Here is a 20,506-nt window from a genome sequence, read left to right as displayed (position 1 = left end):
AGAAATCTGAAATTTTTAAAAATTAAATTACAATAAATAAGGATTATTCTTTAAAATAGTTATATGTCAACTAATTTCTAAAAAGTAAAGGCTGTATTACCTCCAACCCTTTCAGCATATCAGATATTAAAAACTGAACTTTTGGGATGAGGAGTAGGTCAGCAAATAATCTGAGGGTATGCTAGGCATTGTCACACAGCTGCAGGGGTAACCCTTTATAGCAACATAAGCATGGTGTGGACCTCAATTAGCACTAGAATTTCCTAGCAGCTCTAACTCTGTTACCTGTAAGGTTCCATATGTGTATCTATAGAACATCTCTAATGTTTTAGTAAAGCTCTGCACCTCACATTTTCCTTTGGTCTTCAGTTCTTTACTAGCGCCCAGATTTTGTTTTCTTCTTTCTGTTTTCACTACATTAATTAAGACAATAAGAAGGGCTACCATTTATTTGAACACTTCCATTTTATAAAAGACTACTTTACATCCACAAAAGTCTTTGTGGACTGTTCTTTTAACACCTGGCTCTCCCTACAGGACCTACCTTTCTCAAGGCCTTCTCTATTAGATGTTGTCCCCTCTCTCTACCTCACCCAGGCTTTAGTGAGGGTTTAGTAAGGCCCATCACGTCCTGTTCCCCCACAGGGATGCTTTCAGATCATTTTTCATCCTCCTCACCCAGATCATGCTAGGTCTTTGAAAGCTAATACAATTAACTACTTTTCAATAATCTTTTTATCACTATAGTTACCAATATCTTGAAAGCCATTGCCCTTCTTCCTTTGAAGGTTTAATACCTGCCATATTTGGGGCCAGTTTGTTAATATGTTCAACAGCGTGTCTCAGACCAGGCACACTGTTCCCAGTGCTATAAATAGCATTTAGTTCTGTCATCAGAGAACTGACATACAAATGGGGAAGTAGATGTTCATCCTTGAATGAATTTGCTTAGATTCTGTTTCTCAGTGTTTTCCCTGGAAGTCTGCTCCCCTTTCAAAACAGATGTACTGTGTGGACAGGCTCAGCTCTACTCTCTGCATTAGCATACATTCCATAGGTACTGATTGCTTTACATTTGAATACCCCAGCTAACCACCAAATTTGTCTGCTTTTTAAATACGTTTTAAACATGTACATTCCAAGTGACCATTTGATTTTAGAATGCCTATAAAACCTCATATTTTGAGACATATGAAATGTAACAGCTTATTCAAGTAACATATTATATAATGCACAAAAGCTCTTCAATGTAAAACTAAATCTCGGATTTAGTCTCATCCCCCATTTATGGAAGGTGGGAACTGAACAATATAAAACTTTCAAAATTTCCATTCCAGTGAAAACACCACTATTTCAAAATGGTTTCCCAGATAATCTTGTGTCCTTAGAATTTAGTAAGCCAAGAGAGAAAGAAAAGTCACTGGTCCATAACTGGGGAAGGAAATTTTGAGATAGGAAATGTAAGTAATAAAAGAGAGAAAAATGAATTCCCAGTCACATTATTCTATGTGTCCTCCCCAATTTTCTGAAAATTCAACTAATACTGCAATAACAGAAGGGAACACAGTCAATCCTCACAAAAATTATAAAACTGCAGCAAATTATAAGAAGTGATAGGCTATAAAAGCATAGGAATCACTTTACACAACCGTATTTAAGATTGTCACTTTCATGTGCAAATGCAGCTTTATAAGGATGAGGAGATACAAGACTATTTCTATTTTGTCAATCATTTTAATATAAATTTTAAATTAGATCATTCCTTTCTATAACTAAGTCATTTTCAAATCACAGCCACATAATTCAACATTTGTTTATTTTTCTGGCCAGCAGATGTTTTCTATGGATGAGGCTTATTTTTTCAGAATCTTTGTTTATTAAGGGGAATGATTCATGATACATTTGCATCTCAGAAAGTTTATATCTTAAACCTAATTTATTATTTCAACATCACATCCCCCAAAGTATACCTTCCTCAGAAGACTTAAGTCTATAAATTTTTTACTGCTTTGGAAAAGACATTACTCTGTCCTGACAGATTCTTAGATTTAAATAAATCAATCTGGAACTAGAAGTATAAGTCTAAAGAGAAATAAAGTCTTACTCAGTGTGGGGTAAATATTTTGGAAATACTATGTTCAAACATTTTTAAGATCATCAGATTTTAGAAAATCTTAAAACTTTTCTGAAGTTTTTTAAGATGCATAATCATTGAATGGATAGTTTTGTATACTGTGAAAACTTAGGAAGTAGTTCATTCATCATTTTTATCACAAGAAATTTTCATGAACAGAGCAGAGTAACGCCACATACATTTACGATCATAATTAAGAAGAAATTCACTATTAGTCCACAAAACCAATATTGCTCTGGTACCTTTTTAAGAAATAAGAATTTACAAATTAATAGATTAGTAAACAATTTGTTGATGTCAAAGTGCATCCCATCTCAGGTTGCTATAGCTCTCCACCGTGGAAACATATGATTTTTTTGCTCTTTGATTAATGGCATAAAACTCATTTAAATAATGTAGTGCAACAAATACATATACCTCAAATATTACTATAGTTTATAGAAGAAAAAGATCACAATGCTATTGTCAAGGGTAGATGCTGTTTCTACAGGTCACCAACCACAGAAGCAATGGCGTGGTCTGAAAATATGGACACACTTTTAGCCAACCAAGGTAAGATCCCACTAATAATAGGCTTAGAAAATACAATAATCAAATGTAAATCATTAAATTCTGAAAATGGCAGTCATAAAATACGATCAACCTTTGAAACCTAAAGCTTCTAAAAGTGACATAAATTCAAAGGCCCAAAGTCAAAGTTCAAAAGGAATTTGCTTGGGTCTAAAATAAGTTTGTAGCAATTCTATACATTAAAACAAAAGGAAAATTCCAAAAAACAAATGAGAAGTTTCCCACTTCTTCAGCTCACCAGCATTTGATGTATAGAATAAGTGTCTATCTTTGGGACAAGTAGAAAAGAAAAACATGCCAACTATCAAAAACTGGAAAACTTAAATAAATCACTTTATTTTTAGCTAAAATAAAGTTGCTTTAAAATACATATTTTAACTGTTATATTTAGTAAATACAAAAACATTTAAATATGTGTGTGTGTTAATATGTATATGTGTGAATATTTGTTTATATTTAACAAGAGGTTTACTAAGGTAATTTTGGTCAGTAATAAGATGTCCTAGTTGTTAACAAGAAATAGTTACATACAAAATAATCACAAAGGTATCTACAACTTCCATTATGTTATAAACAATCAGCTTTGCAGCAGTCTATCTCATCCCAGGGAAGAAAAATGATACTACAGAGACATATACAGAAAATATTGTAATGATGTATTGTTTGTACCAATCAAATGATATTTCCATTATAAACTAAGTAAAACAACCATATTAGAAAAGTTCAAAACATGAAAAAACTGAATAAATTCTTCACACTATTTATTCATATATGTTAGATTGAATTAGATGAATTTAGAAACTCCAAATTTATCATCCTTAAATAATTAAATAATTAAACCCTAAAATAATATAAAATAATCAACTCCCAGAATCCAGCTAAAGACATATTAAAGATGCTATGGATATGAATTGCATTTTTAAAAGTTTCAACTAGTGTGCTTCTTTCCTTATGTGTATAATGAATGTGACAGATCAGGTTTGCTAAAAACCTTGTCAAAGTGTCTCTACTAGTTGTGACTTGCTCAGCAGGCTGCAAGCAAGGATTCTACACAACAGCACTACAAACCAAAGGCAAGGAGAGCCTTGAGCTTCCATCTGCATACCTCCTGGGATTTTATAGTTCATGCAAAAAGTTCAAATTGTCATCTTTTGATTTTGCTTTTATAATACCAGAGAAACAGCAAACTATACATGCTCTTAATACTTTAAATAAATACTAAAGAACTCATCAAGTTCCCTGTTTTTGTCAACCTGAGAGTCTACTGTGCATGGACTGGGGATGGACAGAGCATATTCCTTCCTTACTATAGTTTTCTCTCCTTATTGTTGACCTATTCCGTTTAACACCCACCAATCCACCCTGTAGAGTGCTCTCAGGTAATGATTTTAATTGTACATATATATTCCAAAATCATTTGGCATCTTTTGAGCATTCAAATTCTATGTACAGAAAGGGAAAGTAGGTCATGTAAGTATCGTGTCCAAGACAGAGATAAATAGCACATTTTAGTTACTTAAGTTGCTTATTTTGTTCTATTTTGTGCTAAACCAAGCCTTGAAAGGAAGAAAGAACACATTGTTAGTTCAGAGTAGCCCTTCATTAAAATTGGAGAATAGGAGAAAATAATAATAGTTCCTTGATCTCTAACTTCCCATCTCTCATCTAAAGGGATGCCTTTAGGTAATCCTCCTAAGAAGAAAGATTCATCTGCCTTAATGATGCACATATAAAATACTGCTAGGCATGAATCCTCAATATTCTTTCAGTAATATTAAAGTAGACTTTATTCTTTATATAAAAATACTTTCAGCCTAGATCCTGTTTGGATCTCTCAAATGCATCATTGTTTGGACCATATTCAGAGAAAATTCTAATTGAGTGTTACTAAGATTTTTATAACCTAAATTTTTGTCATAGAAGCTTCGTGGATATATTTTTAAGTGCAAGAAATGTGTAGTTAATTGAATTTTCATATAGTGCTCACTTATTAATGACATCCACACTCTCCAATATTTCTACTGAGAATTTTAATTGGTATCTGGAAACTTTTGCAATGACTTTTTTATTTCAACATTCTTTCAAATATTTTTAAATGTTAAATCTATTTTTAATTCAGTGATGTTAGACATTTAATATTGCTCCAAAAAAAAATATTTTCTGTTCTCTATTGCTAAACTTCCTTTTAGCTTCCTACTGGCAGCAACCTACAAAAAACTGACACATTCCCCTTCTTATGATTACTTATATGATTACTTATACAAAAGTTAAAAGTCCATTAACTTTTTTCATTATATAGTTATTTTCTCTGGTAAACTTTTCCTATCCCCAGATTCTTCACAAAGTTCTTCCCTATGTTGGAATTTGATGAACTCTCTCAGTCTGCAAGCAGGGAAAAGTTGCTTGGTGCACATGCAAAGGGGTCTTACTGACAGATGGAGGAGAAAACCATCAACGTTTTGGAAAGCAAAGTCCTTTGAGTGGCAAAAGCTCTTATGTACATTTTCCTCCTCAGAGAGCTATAAATCCTCACTTAGAAACAGCTATCGTCATCAGAAGAATGCAAACTGTGTGATACTGAATAACATGACTTTTTAACACACTAACAGTCTGATCAACAGAGGGGCTCCGAATGAGATCTTTCTAACCTGTGCACTGGTAGCACTCTTAACTGTACTCAGCCCTAAAACATTTAAGAAGACTTACCTTCTCAAATGAGCTCTGGATATATTTCGGGGCACATTTTGATGAGAAAAGCAGAGAAGTAAGGGTCTAAAAAGGTTTTCCCAACTTAAATATCTGTAGGAGCAAGGAATAAGGGTGTAAACTTTCCTGGAGATAAGAGAAAGTGGTGGGAGTTGGGGGAAGACATATAGGGATAACAGATCACAAGCCCTGACTATGGTTATTAATTTTTTAAATGCATATACTAGTGAAGTTGAAGGAAATGAACCTGCAAATAAATGGGCCCATTTGCAGTCCTTAGTTAAAGTTGCCAGAGGAATACATGCACAGGGGGATACTGGAAGGTATCATCATCCACAGATACCAAGAGGGAGATTGGGAGGCATCAGTAGTATGCTTAAGGCAACAGCAGAGAACCCCACCATTTGCCTTACAGAATTAAAATTGTCACCAAATAAACAGAAGAAGAAACATCCACACAAAATACCTTACTAGTTACCTTCTTGGTTTAAAGATATTTGTCCAATCTATTCTTCCCACACTAATGAAGGACCAGCATTGCCTCCTTTGCTTTAAGCCCAAACCAACACAATTTAATATCTTACTCTCAAATTGTGTTTCCTCATCAATTCACAGCAACACAGTCATTCTTACTCTGAAGTTAGAATAACAGTATTGACTTGGTCTAAACTTAGTGGAGTGTGTTTAAAAAACAAAGTTTATGGGGTATCTTATAAAGCAACCATTAAGACCTTCTCATTAACTCTTTTTTTTTTTATATCTAGAAAAAGAAAGTACATATTTTGTTAGTGGAATTAATTTAAGGAATATAGATTAAAAATATTTTATGTTTATGATTACTTATACAAAATAATTTTTCTAAAGTTAGAAAGTGAAACATACAAATGTTATATTAAATGGGATGATAAACACTTGCCTTTGAATACTCAATAGATGCTCAATACAATGTACTCACTTTGGTCATCTTGCTGCTACATATGATATTATTCAAAAGTTCTTATATATTTTATAGCTGGTCTAGATGCTTTTCGGACATTTCTAAAATCAGAGTTTAGTGAAGAAAACGTTGAGTTCTGGCTTGCCTGTGAAGACTTCAAGAAAACGGAAAGTGCAGAAAAAATTGCTTCCAAAGCCAAGATGATTTATTCTGAATTCATTGTAGCTGATGCCCCTAAAGAGGTGAGTGACATGCTTCAGGACAATGAAGATTCATCCCCTAACAAATCTGCTGCCAATTAGAAGTAGATTAGTTTAATCCTTCTAAAGGGTAATCAAATCATTGCTATGTATTCATACAGAAAATGTCAGTAGATACCAGAGGAAGTTCCTTAAGATGATCCTGTCTTTCAACAACTCAGCTAACATTTCTCGAAACCTACTTACTATGTATAAATGAGATTTGACCAACATTTCTATCTCCATGGCACCATACACAGGATTTTGAAAAATAGTGTCAGAGATCTCAAATTAAACAGCTGAAGTCAACATGACAAATACCCCATTTTAAAAAGCTGTTGGATTTCCAATGCAGTTTCTTTTTTCCTTTTGAGAACCATGGAGTTAAAAAGGCCAATGTAATACAACACTTTGAGTACTTTGTTAAAAAGTTAAAAATCGCCCACTAACCAACAGTAAAAAAGTTTTTCATCTTTAATATCTTAGAAGTCCACTTTATGGCACGTAATTCTGTCTTACTATCAAATGGAAGGGTTGTTTACTTATATTTCTTTGATGGTGAAACTCTGAAGTATGAGGCATTGTAACCAATGATCAGGACCTACCTGGCTGCTTAAAAATCAGAGAGAAACCTAGATACCTCTGAAAATAGGCCCCCAAAAGCATTTTATGTGTGGAACAACCTATTTACATTTGACTTAATTTCCAGAACCAATACTATGATCAAACATTTCCAGATACTCTTTTCATCTTAACTGAAAAAGCTAAACAATTTGTATTTTAAAATTTCTTTAGATCCCTTGCCAAAGAGAACATATAAGCAAAAAGATTGAAAGCATAAGTAGCAAGCAAACAGGAAGCTATGTTGAACTACAACACATAAACTCAGCACATAAACTCAGATCAGTCATCTTTCCTACAGAGGTAAAATACTCAGATTCTTATCTTATACTCAGAGGATAAAATTCTCAGATTCTAATCTAAAATATTCAGATTCTTATACTCAGAGGTAAAATTCTCAGATTCTAAATACTCAGAAGGATGGTTGTACTCTTATGGGGACAAAGGGTAGAGAAGATGAAATGCAAACACCTTCATAAAATCTGGGACATAAAGTTACCCTATCAGTAGTAGTTCAAGTTTAAGATGGACATTACTTACTGCAGACTGTATTGGTCCAGTGTATCATTAACAAACACATAAACCACTGAAACATGGCCAGCAATTCATGGAGAAAAAGGAACTTTAACTCCTGCTGAGTTATTTCAACATTCATTTCCAAGTCACCATCTAAAAATCAATAAATAATTCGGGAAAATTGAAAATGTAGTATGTAAGATTTGTCAAGTTGATTAATGCACTGTTCCCTAAAAGGCTCAGAAATCAGCCCTGAAGATATCCTATATTGTGATATCAGTTGGAAAGTCATTTTTTCTTCTTTACTAATCCATCTAATTAACAATTGTTGCTTTGGAAAAGCATTGTCAAACATTGTGTATGAAAAATCTTCTAATAAAATATGTAGTCTTTTTATTGCAGGTAAATTCAAAGTTATAATATATAAGAAATCATTTTGTTTATTTTCCTAACCTTTCCTTCCAAAGTAAATGCACACAGTAATAATTTAACTAAATAGCATAGCTATATAGTTATTATTTTAGGACATAAATTTTTATAGCTTTTTATACTTTGCCCATTTAATTAATTTCAAGTAAATAAAATATAATTAAATTTACAGCTTCTTTTCGAGTAATAAATCAAAGAATCTCTAAACATATACTGTCAGATGTGACAAAATTCATTGGAAACAAATTATGTCTTTACATACACACACATGAACACAAATACACATATAACTATTCTCTTTCCTATTATCTACTATTCATTGTTTCTAACTCAAATTATTAAAGGGCATTGCTTGCTATGTTTTATACCAGGTGAAGTCTTCAAGGTATTTTTCTACCATCCATCAATTATCTGTCAAATACAGTTGTTAATGTGCTCATTCATTAAACTGATTTTTTGATTGTCCCCACAAAGAAGTCACAGAATAGGAGAGATTGGCATATAATAAGACCAGACAAATATACAATGGAATATGTGATAATAAAATCACATTTAATATTCATTATTAGCACAAGGAAAAGAGTGACCAAATTTACCTGGAGAGTTGAAGGACAGTTGTACAGCATGGTTCACACATGAAAAAGAAAGGTCATGAAAAACAAATCATGTTTTGTGAAGAGAGCAAATGAAGAAAGCATATTTCAGACTGAGTGTATACTGGTTAAGAACTGAGGCAAAAATCACCCTAGAATTTTCCAGAAATTACAAGTATTTTGATATGGCTAACCCAAGCAGAGAAGTGGGGATGAGGTTATCTGGGTAGACAGCCAACAGTGAAGATAAGGACATGCTGGCAAATATTCTAGATTTATCTAATAGGCTGACTTGACATGATTAGATGATCTATCTGTTACAAAGATTGGAAAGTACAATGATTTTCATAAGTAGAATATTAATTTAAGATGAAATCCATGTAAAATATTCTCCATTTTCAATATTCAATTACTGCATAGCTTATTCTTATAAAAAAATAAAAATTATAACCAATTTCCTCAGTAGAAAATCCTAAGACAAAGAACTATGACAGAGTTATCCAAATGTCTATTAAATTTCATTTAGCTTCCTTTTTAACTTCTTGTATCTTTATTGCCTTATCTATAAAATTGCTAGCATAGCTTAATTTTCAACTGATTATAATGAGACAGTTTGCAATTGGACTATACTAAACTTACTAAATATTCCCTTTTTATAAACTGAGGTTATTTATGGTTGTCAATTTTTGTCCTCATAGGCAGAGACTGAAGACAAAATTGAACTTTGAGGTCTCTATGAAAGAAGCTAATAATTTCACTATATTTTATGGCCTCTCCTCCAGAGTATGACCTTCTCTCTTGTTTCTATATTAGGGAGTTTTTATGATATGACAGAAATTCTGAAGTTTCACAATACCTACACTTGGGTTCGAATCATGACACCTCACTAGCACATAATCTTGTGTAAGGCTATTTCATCTCCCTGAGCCTCAGTTTCCTCATTAAAAAAAGTGTACAAACCCATTCACATAGAAGAGATGAGAAATAAAAATAAGAGAATGTGTTTGGGTTTATATCAAGCAGAACAGTTTTTAAGAAAATGTAATACCTTGTTTCTTTGAAATTCCTATATGCACTATTGAAATTTATAGACATGAAAGCAGCCATTAGCTAACTTCTATGATCATTTGAAGACAAGTACCTTTAAATGACTTCATAAAAGTATAAATGTAAACATATTATAAAAACATGTCAACAAAACAGGTTCAGAAAAAAGGGAGAAAAAGTAACTCAGTCAACTGTAGCTGGTTGGGTTCAGGAGAAAATTTTGCAGGAAAAAAAACTACTGTGACCCAGTTATTTTGACTAATTGACTAGAAGATAAGAAAATTGTTAACTAAGCAATATATTTTTTCAAGTGTCCCTCCGCTGTGCACAGTAAGAACCTGGGATTTTTGAAGTAGAATAGAACTCTTAAACTTATATTCATTCTTCCTTCAGTTTAGAGCACTAATATCATAAGATTTGGAAATTAGTATTAGTTTTGAGAAAATGTTTACTTAGAAAATTTTAAATAATATCTTTATGTTCACATAAGACAGGGACATATTTTTATATCCTTATTCCTTTATAGTAAAAAGAAAATTGGTCATAAAGGATGAAAAACGTCATTAAAAAGAAAATAATTAATATTGATTGTTATTCTGTGTGATTAGGAAAAAGTATCAAATAATACCATTTTGCAATGTTTCAAAATTATATAAATTCAGGGGTTGGGGGCATATCTTAGTGGCAGAGCAAGTACTTAGCAGGTTCAGGCCCTGGGTTCAATCCCAGTACCAAAATAATACGTATCTATAAATTTATCTTCATATTATCACCAACTAGGAACAACTACATTGGTAATTTCTCAAGTCAAAAAGTAGTATAAAATGTTTAATTTGAAAATGTATTAAATATGAGTACATAATAACTCATAAAACAAAGAAGAAATAGTGGTCATAAAGAAGATAGCTTAATGGATCTGCATAGGACACTTTTTAATACTAGTGTCTGACTTCTTTAATTTTTAATAAGGTACAATGTTATTTATGGTTTAATATTTTATTTACCATCAATAAAGGCTTATTCTATAACTATTATTCACTTCCTTCTAAGATAGAAGTCTCTCCATGAAAGGAAAGCTCAGTCTAGGCAGAAAAACAGATAACAAATACGTAAGCATAATGCACTGGTTTTACTAGGAAGCTCTCAATAAGGAAACGTAAGAAAATAAGTAGAAACTATGAATAGCTGCAGAAGAAACTTTGATCTAATTGGGTTAAAAATAAAATTTATAAAACTAGGAAAATGGCAAAGCCACAAATGATTAAGTGCAAAAAAGAATAAGATTGTCTTATATCTGGGAAGGATATAATGATGGAACAGTAAGACAGGATATTGAGATGAACTCTTTACTTTGAATAAAGTTAGTTTTGAAACTGAGTCTTGAAGGAAGAAATAGGTATTTGAATTGTTGGTTGAGAGAAGTCTATAAAAATTAGTGCCAAGAAACATTTCTTGCTTTTACTGGTAATGCCAGTTCATATTCTCTATTTCGTTTTCATATTTTTCCTTTGCATTTTTAAATGTCACTCACTTCCTTAGTGTGTTCAAGTTCTTCAGAGACTCTCTATTCCACAAGTCACTGCTAGCTCCCCGTTCATGCTCGACTCTGGAATCCTCTCTAGACATAACAATTTTGCTTATTTTTCAGTTTCTAAATTGTTTATTAATGAATAGTGGATTGTCTATTATCTCCTAAGTAATATGCTGGTAGAGTTGAGATAAAAGATGGTCAGGGTCGCTGACCATCTAGTTGGGAAGATTCCAGTTTAAAAAAAAAAAAAAAATGATGCTGGGTGCACTGGCCCATGCCTATAATCCAGCAACTTGGGAGGCTAAGGCAGGAGGATTTCAAGTTCAAAACCAGCCTCAGCCACTTAGTGAGGCTCTAAGCAACTTGGTGAGACCCTGTCTCAAAATAAAAACTAAAAAGGGCTGGGATGTGACTCAGTGGTGGAGTGCCCCTGGGGTTAATCCCTGGTACCTAATAAATAAATAAATATTACAACAAACTTTCAGGAGCACTGTGATAGGAACATACAAAGTAAGGATGCATTTGTGACAGAAAAATTAAATTCTAGGAGATCAAGAAATGTGCCTCAGAAGAAGTAATTAGTAAACCTTAACAGAAATTTAGCAAAGGACTAGCCAGTACCCCAAAGACAAGCCCAATAGTGAAGTATTGGGTAACAGAGTGTAAACCGAGTCAGCTATACCTACTGGATCCCAAATATTTTGCATTCTTATTGATTCAATTTTAAAATAAAGCGATCTCTTTAAGAGAGAGAGAAAGAGAGAGAGAGAGAGAGAAAGGAAAGGGGGAAAGAAGAGGGAGGGAAAGAAGGAGGAAGAGAAAGAAAAACAGAACTAAAAACTGTAATACCTGCATAGTGCTTTTACATGGATTATCTCATTTCATTATCACATTCAATATCTTAGGACAGTATCACAATCATCTACATGTTGCAGGTGAAAAATGAACTGAGCTTTAGAGATAAAGTGATAAGCACTGCAGTCATTAGGATCCACCGGGAAGGAGATCTTCTGTCCACGCTTTTTGGTTTCAAATTCATTTCCCTAGATCTTCTACTTATTTTCACGTGTTAATGACATATCCGGGACCCCTTGAGGTTTATGCTAGAGGCAGAAGCATAAAATTATCAAGTCACATAGAATCTGCCTCTCTGTAAGAAACCTTCTTCCTCTTATCACACTCTAATGTGTTATAACTTCTTCGACTGTGAAGCTGAGATTCAAGCATTAGGAGGAAACAAGTGTCAAGAATATTTCTTCTAATAATCTACAGTATCATTTGTTCTTCCAAAAATGATTTCTACATTTCAAGTTAAAACCAAAAAGCTCAAGTGTTCTTTAAACATCCCTATGTCTCTGTGTCACTAGGCCTTGGGCTGGTTGGGGTTGGTGAAAGAAATCAGTGAATTCCATTCCCTTTCAGCTGCTCCAGCAGAGCAGTAGCTTTTGTATGTCTATTTTTAGCAATCTGTATACTTTATGATTTTATACATGTCATCTCCTTTATTGCCACAGAAATTGAAGAGGCATCTGGTTTCTATTCATTCCCCATCTTTGCTTTGACTACTTGTCTAATTAATCAAGGTGCTTTGGAATAATCTTTCTTTCATTTCTCTTGTCCAATTTAAGTTATTAGCACTACCTTCCAGCTAGGGTCAACTATTTCTGTTGCCCAAGCCAATGATAACAAACAGATACAGTACTTGTGCAGGGATGAATTTATTCTAAATGTTGCAAACTGCTATTTTCAACTTTAATAGCCACCTTGAAGAATATATTTTAGGACATTCATTTGCCTTTGATGATGTCAAAAATGAGGTAATACTAGAAGCGTTAGTGGTGATTAAATAGAATTAGGTAACCAAAAACATGATTATAGATGGCTTTAATTTGAATAGTAATTTTTCAGCTCTGTTATGAATGAGGTCTAAGATGCTGCCTGCTCCATCTTTGTGAGGCGTTTTACTTATGCATGCACACATCCTTTGCATAATGATCGTCTCCTGCTACACTATACATTCTAAATGAGGAAAGACTATCTAATTTGAATCTGGGAGCACAATTGAGAACTTTTCATTCAAATTATGTAAAAATATATAAAGCACAGTTTAGGGTCACAGGAGAGTCAACAGGTACACTTTAAAATGTATTTCTCCTGCAAAAATATTTTGTTGAAAGCTAGAAGAATTCTAAGAAGCTGGTATAGAAGAAAGGAGTTTGGCTTGCATAACTTTCAGTTAACAAAACCACATGAGTATTAAATTATTCTGGATCTTTATAATAAAATTGTTTTTAAACAACTACCACAAACGTCATTCAGACGGCAGTCATTTTAATGCAATGGATTGTTTTCAACGTCAGCTGTGTCAAGGCCTTTTCGAAACTGACAGGATTTAAAAGCCTCTAAATGGCTATGATGACATCTCAGCTGTCATTTCATAAGAATCAAACCTGTGTCTTATTTTCTGAGATGGCAGTGTGGTGGTCTCAGATATCTAGGATAATTCATGCCCTTTTGAAAAAGAAACTAATACAATATTGTGTTTCTCAAATCCTTAAAACTAAAGAGTATCCAAACAGAATACAAACATCTTTTTACACCCATATTTATATGTGTATATATGTGTATGTGTACATATATATATATATATATATAACTTTATTAATTGATTTGACCTTCAGCCAATGCTCAGAACCTAATAGTCTGAGATGTTGAGCAATGTTTTAGGATCTCCATAGCTCCCAAGCAGTCAGGGAAGCCTTAGATTCATCAGTGGGGAAGTCTGCCTGAGAAAGTCAGAGGGTCACCTCCTGATAGCTTCCACCTTCAGCACGTTCCAGGCTCATAACCTCATGTCTTACTGTTTGAGGTAGAAATTTATCCAAATTTAGCTGAACTGAACCAAACATCACATTTGAGATGAGTGCAAAGTTAGGGATCAGTTCACAGACATGCCCCCAGGAGTGACAGTAGCAGAGGGATAGACAGATAGGTAGGTAGATGATAGATAGATATCAGTATCCTGACTTTTCACTTTTCCCCCCATTACTGAAATTTCATGGAGTCAAGAAGAAAGGGTCCAATTCCATAAGTTATCAGAATTGACTTAGAAGGAATATTTGACTAAATTTATCATTCCTTTAATGGAAATATCTTTGATTGGCTTCTTGGACTGGATTTCCTCCCTTACTGACTATTTCTTCTGCTGTTCCTACTCATCAGCTGACAGGCACTATAATGAACAGAGACAGTCCTCATTCATTTTCTGTTTACACTCAGTGTCCCAGTCATTTTTTCCAATCTTATGACTTTAAAGGCCACCTCAAACTTGCCACAAATTGAAAACTGATTTCTGATTTTCTGCTCAAAGCTCTTTTTCTACCCAAATCTTCATCTTCATTAATGGAAACTGTTCTGCCATTATTCTGCCTCGGACATTGGTCATCATCGGTTGATCTTTTTCTCCTATCCCACACCAATCTATCAGCCCTATCATTCTCCAACCCTCCTTAAAGATGTTCTCCCTTGCCCCAGCTCATAAGTGTTCAATAGCAAGTCCCGTCCTTTCTGATTTCTGAGCATGTGTACAGTGCATACCCTCCCGTCAGTCTGGCCACATGACCAGCCCCCAATGCACCCTCAATGGTCCACCTGTCCAAAATAGTTTCCTAATATTTCTTCCTTATATCCAAACCTACCTGTTGTTCTACCACTTGGAAGCCAGTGAATTTTTAAAAAAACATGTGCTTACATTATTTCCATATTTACAATTCTCCTCAATGCCCTCAGGTAAGGACACAATTTCTTAACAAGACCTATAAGGTCCTATTGTACCTGGCACCTCCATTCTCCTGACTCTTGCCTTTCCTCTCCTCAAAACCCACCAGGCTTCTTCTAGTTCACTATCTCATGAGCGAATCCTCTGTTAAATATTTCCTATTCACAATATTTCAAAGGTCAGTTTAAAGTCTCATTTCCTTTGGAAAGCTTTTCTTCCAGAAAGCATTGTTTTTTTTTCTTTTGGTTGCTTTTTCAAAATCTGTCTTCTTGATTGATGTTCCATATTAATCATCTTTATATCTTCAGATCCTAGCACTGTTACTAAGCACCTACTCAATTAACATACCAAATGAATAAACTCAAGGAAGAGTATAAATAAAATGACCAGTTTTCAGATATGTTAGATATGCTAGATTTTTTTTCCCAAAAAATGGTGATGATCTTTTGAATCATTTTATAGTCACACGTGGGATATACTTAATATAAGGTAGCCAGGCAAAGATAGCACATCAGTACTAATATTAAATTTTTGAAACTTATTATCTTACGATTAAGATAATCTCTAGATATCCTTGTAGTTGTTTTAGAATTAATGCCATCGTTCGAAATATTTTGGTATCAAAGAAAAAAGAGTCGGTAAACACAAAACAAATAGAAAAACTAGAAGGAAAAGGGTTGGAACAGAACATGAGGAATGAATATCTGCTCTGCTTACATATTTGAGGGATGTGGAGAATAAGAGGAGAGTAAAAGAAGCAAAGAAACAGTAATAAACAAAAGATAGGCTGAATCCATCCTGAGGACTATTGAATTGCCTTTGTAGTGACAAGTTTTCTTTCTGTGAAAATTAAATTAAATACTTAACTTTAACAGAAGCTTTTGTATCCAAATCAGTTTAAGCAAGAAATAAAATTTCTTAAGACTTTAAAATCAAAATTACATATAATGACACAAAAATTATAATGTCTTTTCTTCTGTGATCAAGAAAGGCTTCTTAGAGGATATTCAACTCAAGATAAGTCATTTAGAGGAGGAAATTTTGCACAGTTGAGGTGGGAGGGAATTTAGATGGTGAATGAATATGAACCAGAGTTTAAGGTGAAAGATCCACTTTGAACAGAGTAGAGCAGCTTTATGGGGACCAGTATGAACAAGTAGGAGTTAGTTTGGAAACACACTGAGGTAGGGTGTGAACAATCCCAAAGCTAGAATAAAATATTTACGATTTATGTCACAGAAAATAATAACTGAATAGTCATATGAAAAAGTAATATTTTGGTGAAATTAATATAGCAATACTGTCAACAATGCTTAGAAGGGGAAGATGTTGTAAAAAGAGGTATCAGAGAAATGATAAATTTAATAGTTTAGGAAAGAGGTTAGTTACAAAGGCCTAAGGAGAAATAAGATTGATATGCAAGATATCACTGATATTTCAAGATAAAAGGCACAATTTTAAACACCTTACGCACACACTTGATAAGAGAGTAGGGTAAAAAGCAGTGTCAGAGATGATTCCTATGTTTCCAGCTTGAACAACTTGGAGAAAAATAATGACATTTATCTAAACATGTGGGTGTGATGTTTTGTCACTGAAATTAAACTGAATTGCCAAGACATATCTTCATAAAACTACTGATTATCTCCTGGGAAAGTATCTTCTCATTACTTAACTGTCAATGACTGACTCCAGTAGTTCCTTGGTAGGAAAACAGGCATATCAGAAAAATGAAAGGAGTAAATGAGAAGTTCAAGTTGAATATAGTTCAATAATAATATTATTATTACGTTGAAATGAATAGTTGTTTTAAATTTTAAAATTATGTTAAACAAATATGAATAATTTATTCACCTGATTTGTACAGCATATATTTATTGAGTCCTTACTGTATGAGGCATGAAAGGAAAAATGTACAAAATGCAAATATAACATAAGTAACACAAAAATCCTTTGAGAGGTTAGGAATATACAAAAATCCACAAGTAAACCTCACATTGTAGGTATTATTAGAATTAAGACTTAGAAGAAAAAAAAACTTACTTGAAAAAGGATGACTTTCAGTTAGATTAGGATGGTATGAAAAAATGTTCAAAAGTAGAAAAATACATGCATTTGTCTAGTTTGGTAGGAATATGTGGTATACATAGAAGAAAATGAATGTATACATTAGAACCACATTGTAGAAGTCATAAATGCCAAAATCCGAGATTTGAACTTTTTAAATAGGAAATTGGGGGGAGGGTACTGCAAGTAGTTAGTCCTGATGACAACATAATAATAATAATAATAATAATAATAATAATAAGCTATCACTGTGTAGCTGGCACATGTTGGTCCTGCTTTCAGTATAAATTCCCCTGATGAGCACCTAAATGTTAAGTTACTATATTTATCACTAGGCAAAATATAAAGTTAAAACACAGTTTATTCTGTTTAAGAATTAAATAAGGTATCTAGTTGAAGAAATATATTCATATTCATATTTTCCATATCTCCATAACACAAGATAGGCTTATGAAAAAGACCACAGTAAATGTTTTTAAAATGAGTACCAGTTCCTGATAATAGCCACTATTCATTGATTCCCACTATGCAGGAAGCACTATACTAGGTTCATTACATAAGTTATTACCCTACTTCACTGTGGAAAACTCTTATGTCTTCCTATTGCATGCAGTAGAAAAACAAGGAGACCTTGCCACAGCACACATGCACAGATTCAAGACCTGGCTTGGATCTCCTTCCCACCACAGAACTTCACAGGACTTCCCTTTACCCACATGACCCTGCAGCCATCCAGGCACAGTGGCCCTCTAGAAATTAAATTCTTTCCTGCATCAAGACTCTGCATTTGCAGAAATGTTAGTCCTCAGATCCTTCGAGGACTGTCTTATTCTTATCCTTCAACTTTAAATCTAAAATACTACTACTTATTTTGTTACTGGGTTTCTGCCCACAAATAAAGGCAGCATTTTGCTCAAATAGATACTCATAAATATCGTGGTATCAATAAATGGATGTATCATCTCATCTTGGTTCTATTTGATTCATGAAATATTAATAGATAAAGGATGAGGAAACAGAGGCTCAGAAATACTAAGGTCACTCTCCTTAGGTCACCAAGGTCATGTGTTAGAGGACAGATTTGATAATGATCCCAAAGCCTTCCGCTTCCTTGCTTCATCTTCATGTATAAAGAAAGGGTAATTCATTCTAGGTTTTGAGGCCTCTAAGGGAGGTTCAACGCTTTATCCCGTGCATTAAAGGGGGAAAAAAAAAAAAATGCAGGTGTGTTCTGGGATCTGTGAGTACCTGAAATCCCTAAAGAAAGAAAACATCTGTGAGTAGTTAGTGAACTTCGGATGATTCTTTTCCAATTAATTTTTTTCTTTCTTCCTATTTATAGAACAATTAACTATTTCAATAGTACTTATTTAATTTTTGAAATACTTTATAGATAGGTTCTTTTACTACTTTTTATACCATGGAAATTGAAGATGAAAGGAAATTACACAGCTTTCTTCAATCACAAACAGCAAGTTAGTAGCTACAGAGGGAATTGATTGCCGTTCCTTTAACCACATTTCAATGCAGCATAAACAGTTCTTTATAGTCTTTTTTTTTAACAGACCCCCCAAATTTTAGCATTTTAATAATCTCCCCATTTTGCCCAAGAGTTTTCATTCTATTCAAAAAATATTTATTGATTTCCTATTATATGGTAGGTATTCTGCTAAGTGCTAGAAAATGGAATGATAAATCAGACAAAGAAACTGCCTTGGGGAGCTTTTAATTTTAGCATTCAAATCTCAAATCTCTTCTGTACTTTGTGAATAGTTTCAGTTAACATTAGCTACCTTAGATAAAAAAGATTTTCTGCTTTTGAGAACGTATCCTGGAATATGTGTAGAGTTGGGAAAGTATCTTCACAAGGTTTGGGGCATCTTACATATTTGCAGGTCAATAGTGTGTTGCAGATAACCTTGCTGAAGATATATGTGTGTGTGTGTATATATATGTACATACATATATATGTATATAGTAGATAGATATAGATATATAGAGAGATATATAGATATAACATTTTTAATATATATCAGTTTTATATATACATATATTCATTCAGTGAAAGATATGAGAGTTGGTGAAAAGGGGGCTTATTTAGTCCATTTTTTTTCAAACAGAAAGAAAAATTAAGAAGGAAAAGCAATGTTGTGGGGAACAGCAAGAGGAGCCATGGGGAATGGGAATAAAGGACTCAACCTACTAAATTCTAGTTATAGTTCTGCCTACAGAAAGTACATTTTAGGGATTTAGGTCAAAGTACTAGAAAAGAAAAGGTAACTAGGAAAAGAAATTTAAAATTATAAACTGTCTTGTTTGCATCTTCATTTCCTTTTTTTTTTTTTTAATCTCAAAATAAGGCTTTACCTCTGTTCCCTGTCAGTGACACCCCCTCTTAAGCTAGGAAAATAATTAAACCAAGCATGTGCTCTGCATTCCAGAAAATGAACGCATGACCTTTCTGCTGTTTTGCATCAGATTAGTTTTGTGCTTGGAAAAAAATTCAAATAATATGTGTATCTACCATCTGTCCAAACCATGTATTCTTTGATTAAACTAATCTAATGATATGCAACCTTATTTTCCACAGATTAACATTGACTTCAGTACCAGGGAACTCATTTCAAAGAACATTGCTGAACCAACAACCAAGTGCTTTGATGAGGCTCAGAAATTAATCTACAGTCTCATGGCCAAAGATTCCTTTCCTCGATTTCTAAAGTCAGAGATTTATAAGAAACTGGTAAATAGCCAACAGGTTGGAAATCATAAAAAGTGGCTTCCTTTCTTGTGAAGAAGGTAAAATGATAAACTAGTCACTATATTTCAAGGCTAAATGTTTTAAATGTACAATCACAACACAATATTTTTAGGGTTTAGAAAGCATTTTTTATTCGAACAGAATATTTTTATATACCAAACAAATTTCTAAGCCATTTGTTTAGAATTTAGTCATTTTATCAGGTATTTAAAAATCTCCTATTGGGAGAGTACAGAGATAATTTATAATAATAATTAGATTTTAAACCATAAGCGGATATTTTTGTGGCATTATAAATTCAAGAAACTATTTATCTTCCTCTTGCAGAGTAGGAACCTGTTAAGCATCATATACATGATTTTAAATGCTATTTGCATTATTCAAAAGCCTCACTTCTATACAAAGTAAAATTCCAGACCAAAACACAAACTTCCATTTTGTGAATTTGTTTCCTTTCAACTATTCTAAACTATTTCGTATAATATAATGGTCATCTAAACTTCTGTGGCTCTCAAAGTAATTAAAAAGAAGAATTATAAGAATGTATGCACAATTAACATGTATGTCCAATAGCATC

General features: G+C 33.2%; 1 protein-coding gene across 1 annotated transcript; it reads left to right on the top strand.

Moving 5' to 3' along the window:
* Positions 1-2,616: 2,616 nt before the first annotated feature.
* RGS21 (regulator of G protein signaling 21) lies at positions 2,617-19,962 on the top strand (the record flags this gene model as incomplete). The annotated part of the gene is made up of 3 exons (XM_079108229.1): positions 2,617-2,686; positions 6,423-6,589; positions 19,759-19,962. The coding sequence occupies exons 1-3, from the start codon at positions 2,644-2,646 to the stop codon at positions 19,960-19,962; spliced, it is 414 nt and encodes a 137-aa protein (XP_078964355.1). The 5' UTR covers positions 2,617-2,643.
* Between the last annotated feature and the right edge of the window lie 544 nt (positions 19,963-20,506).

This window comes from Sciurus vulgaris (assembly GCF_902686455.1).
Source record: "Sciurus vulgaris genome assembly, chromosome: 12".
Classification (NCBI taxonomy): Eukaryota; Metazoa; Chordata; class Mammalia; order Rodentia; family Sciuridae; genus Sciurus; species Sciurus vulgaris.
This window is presented reverse-complemented; position numbering and strand designations above follow the sequence as displayed.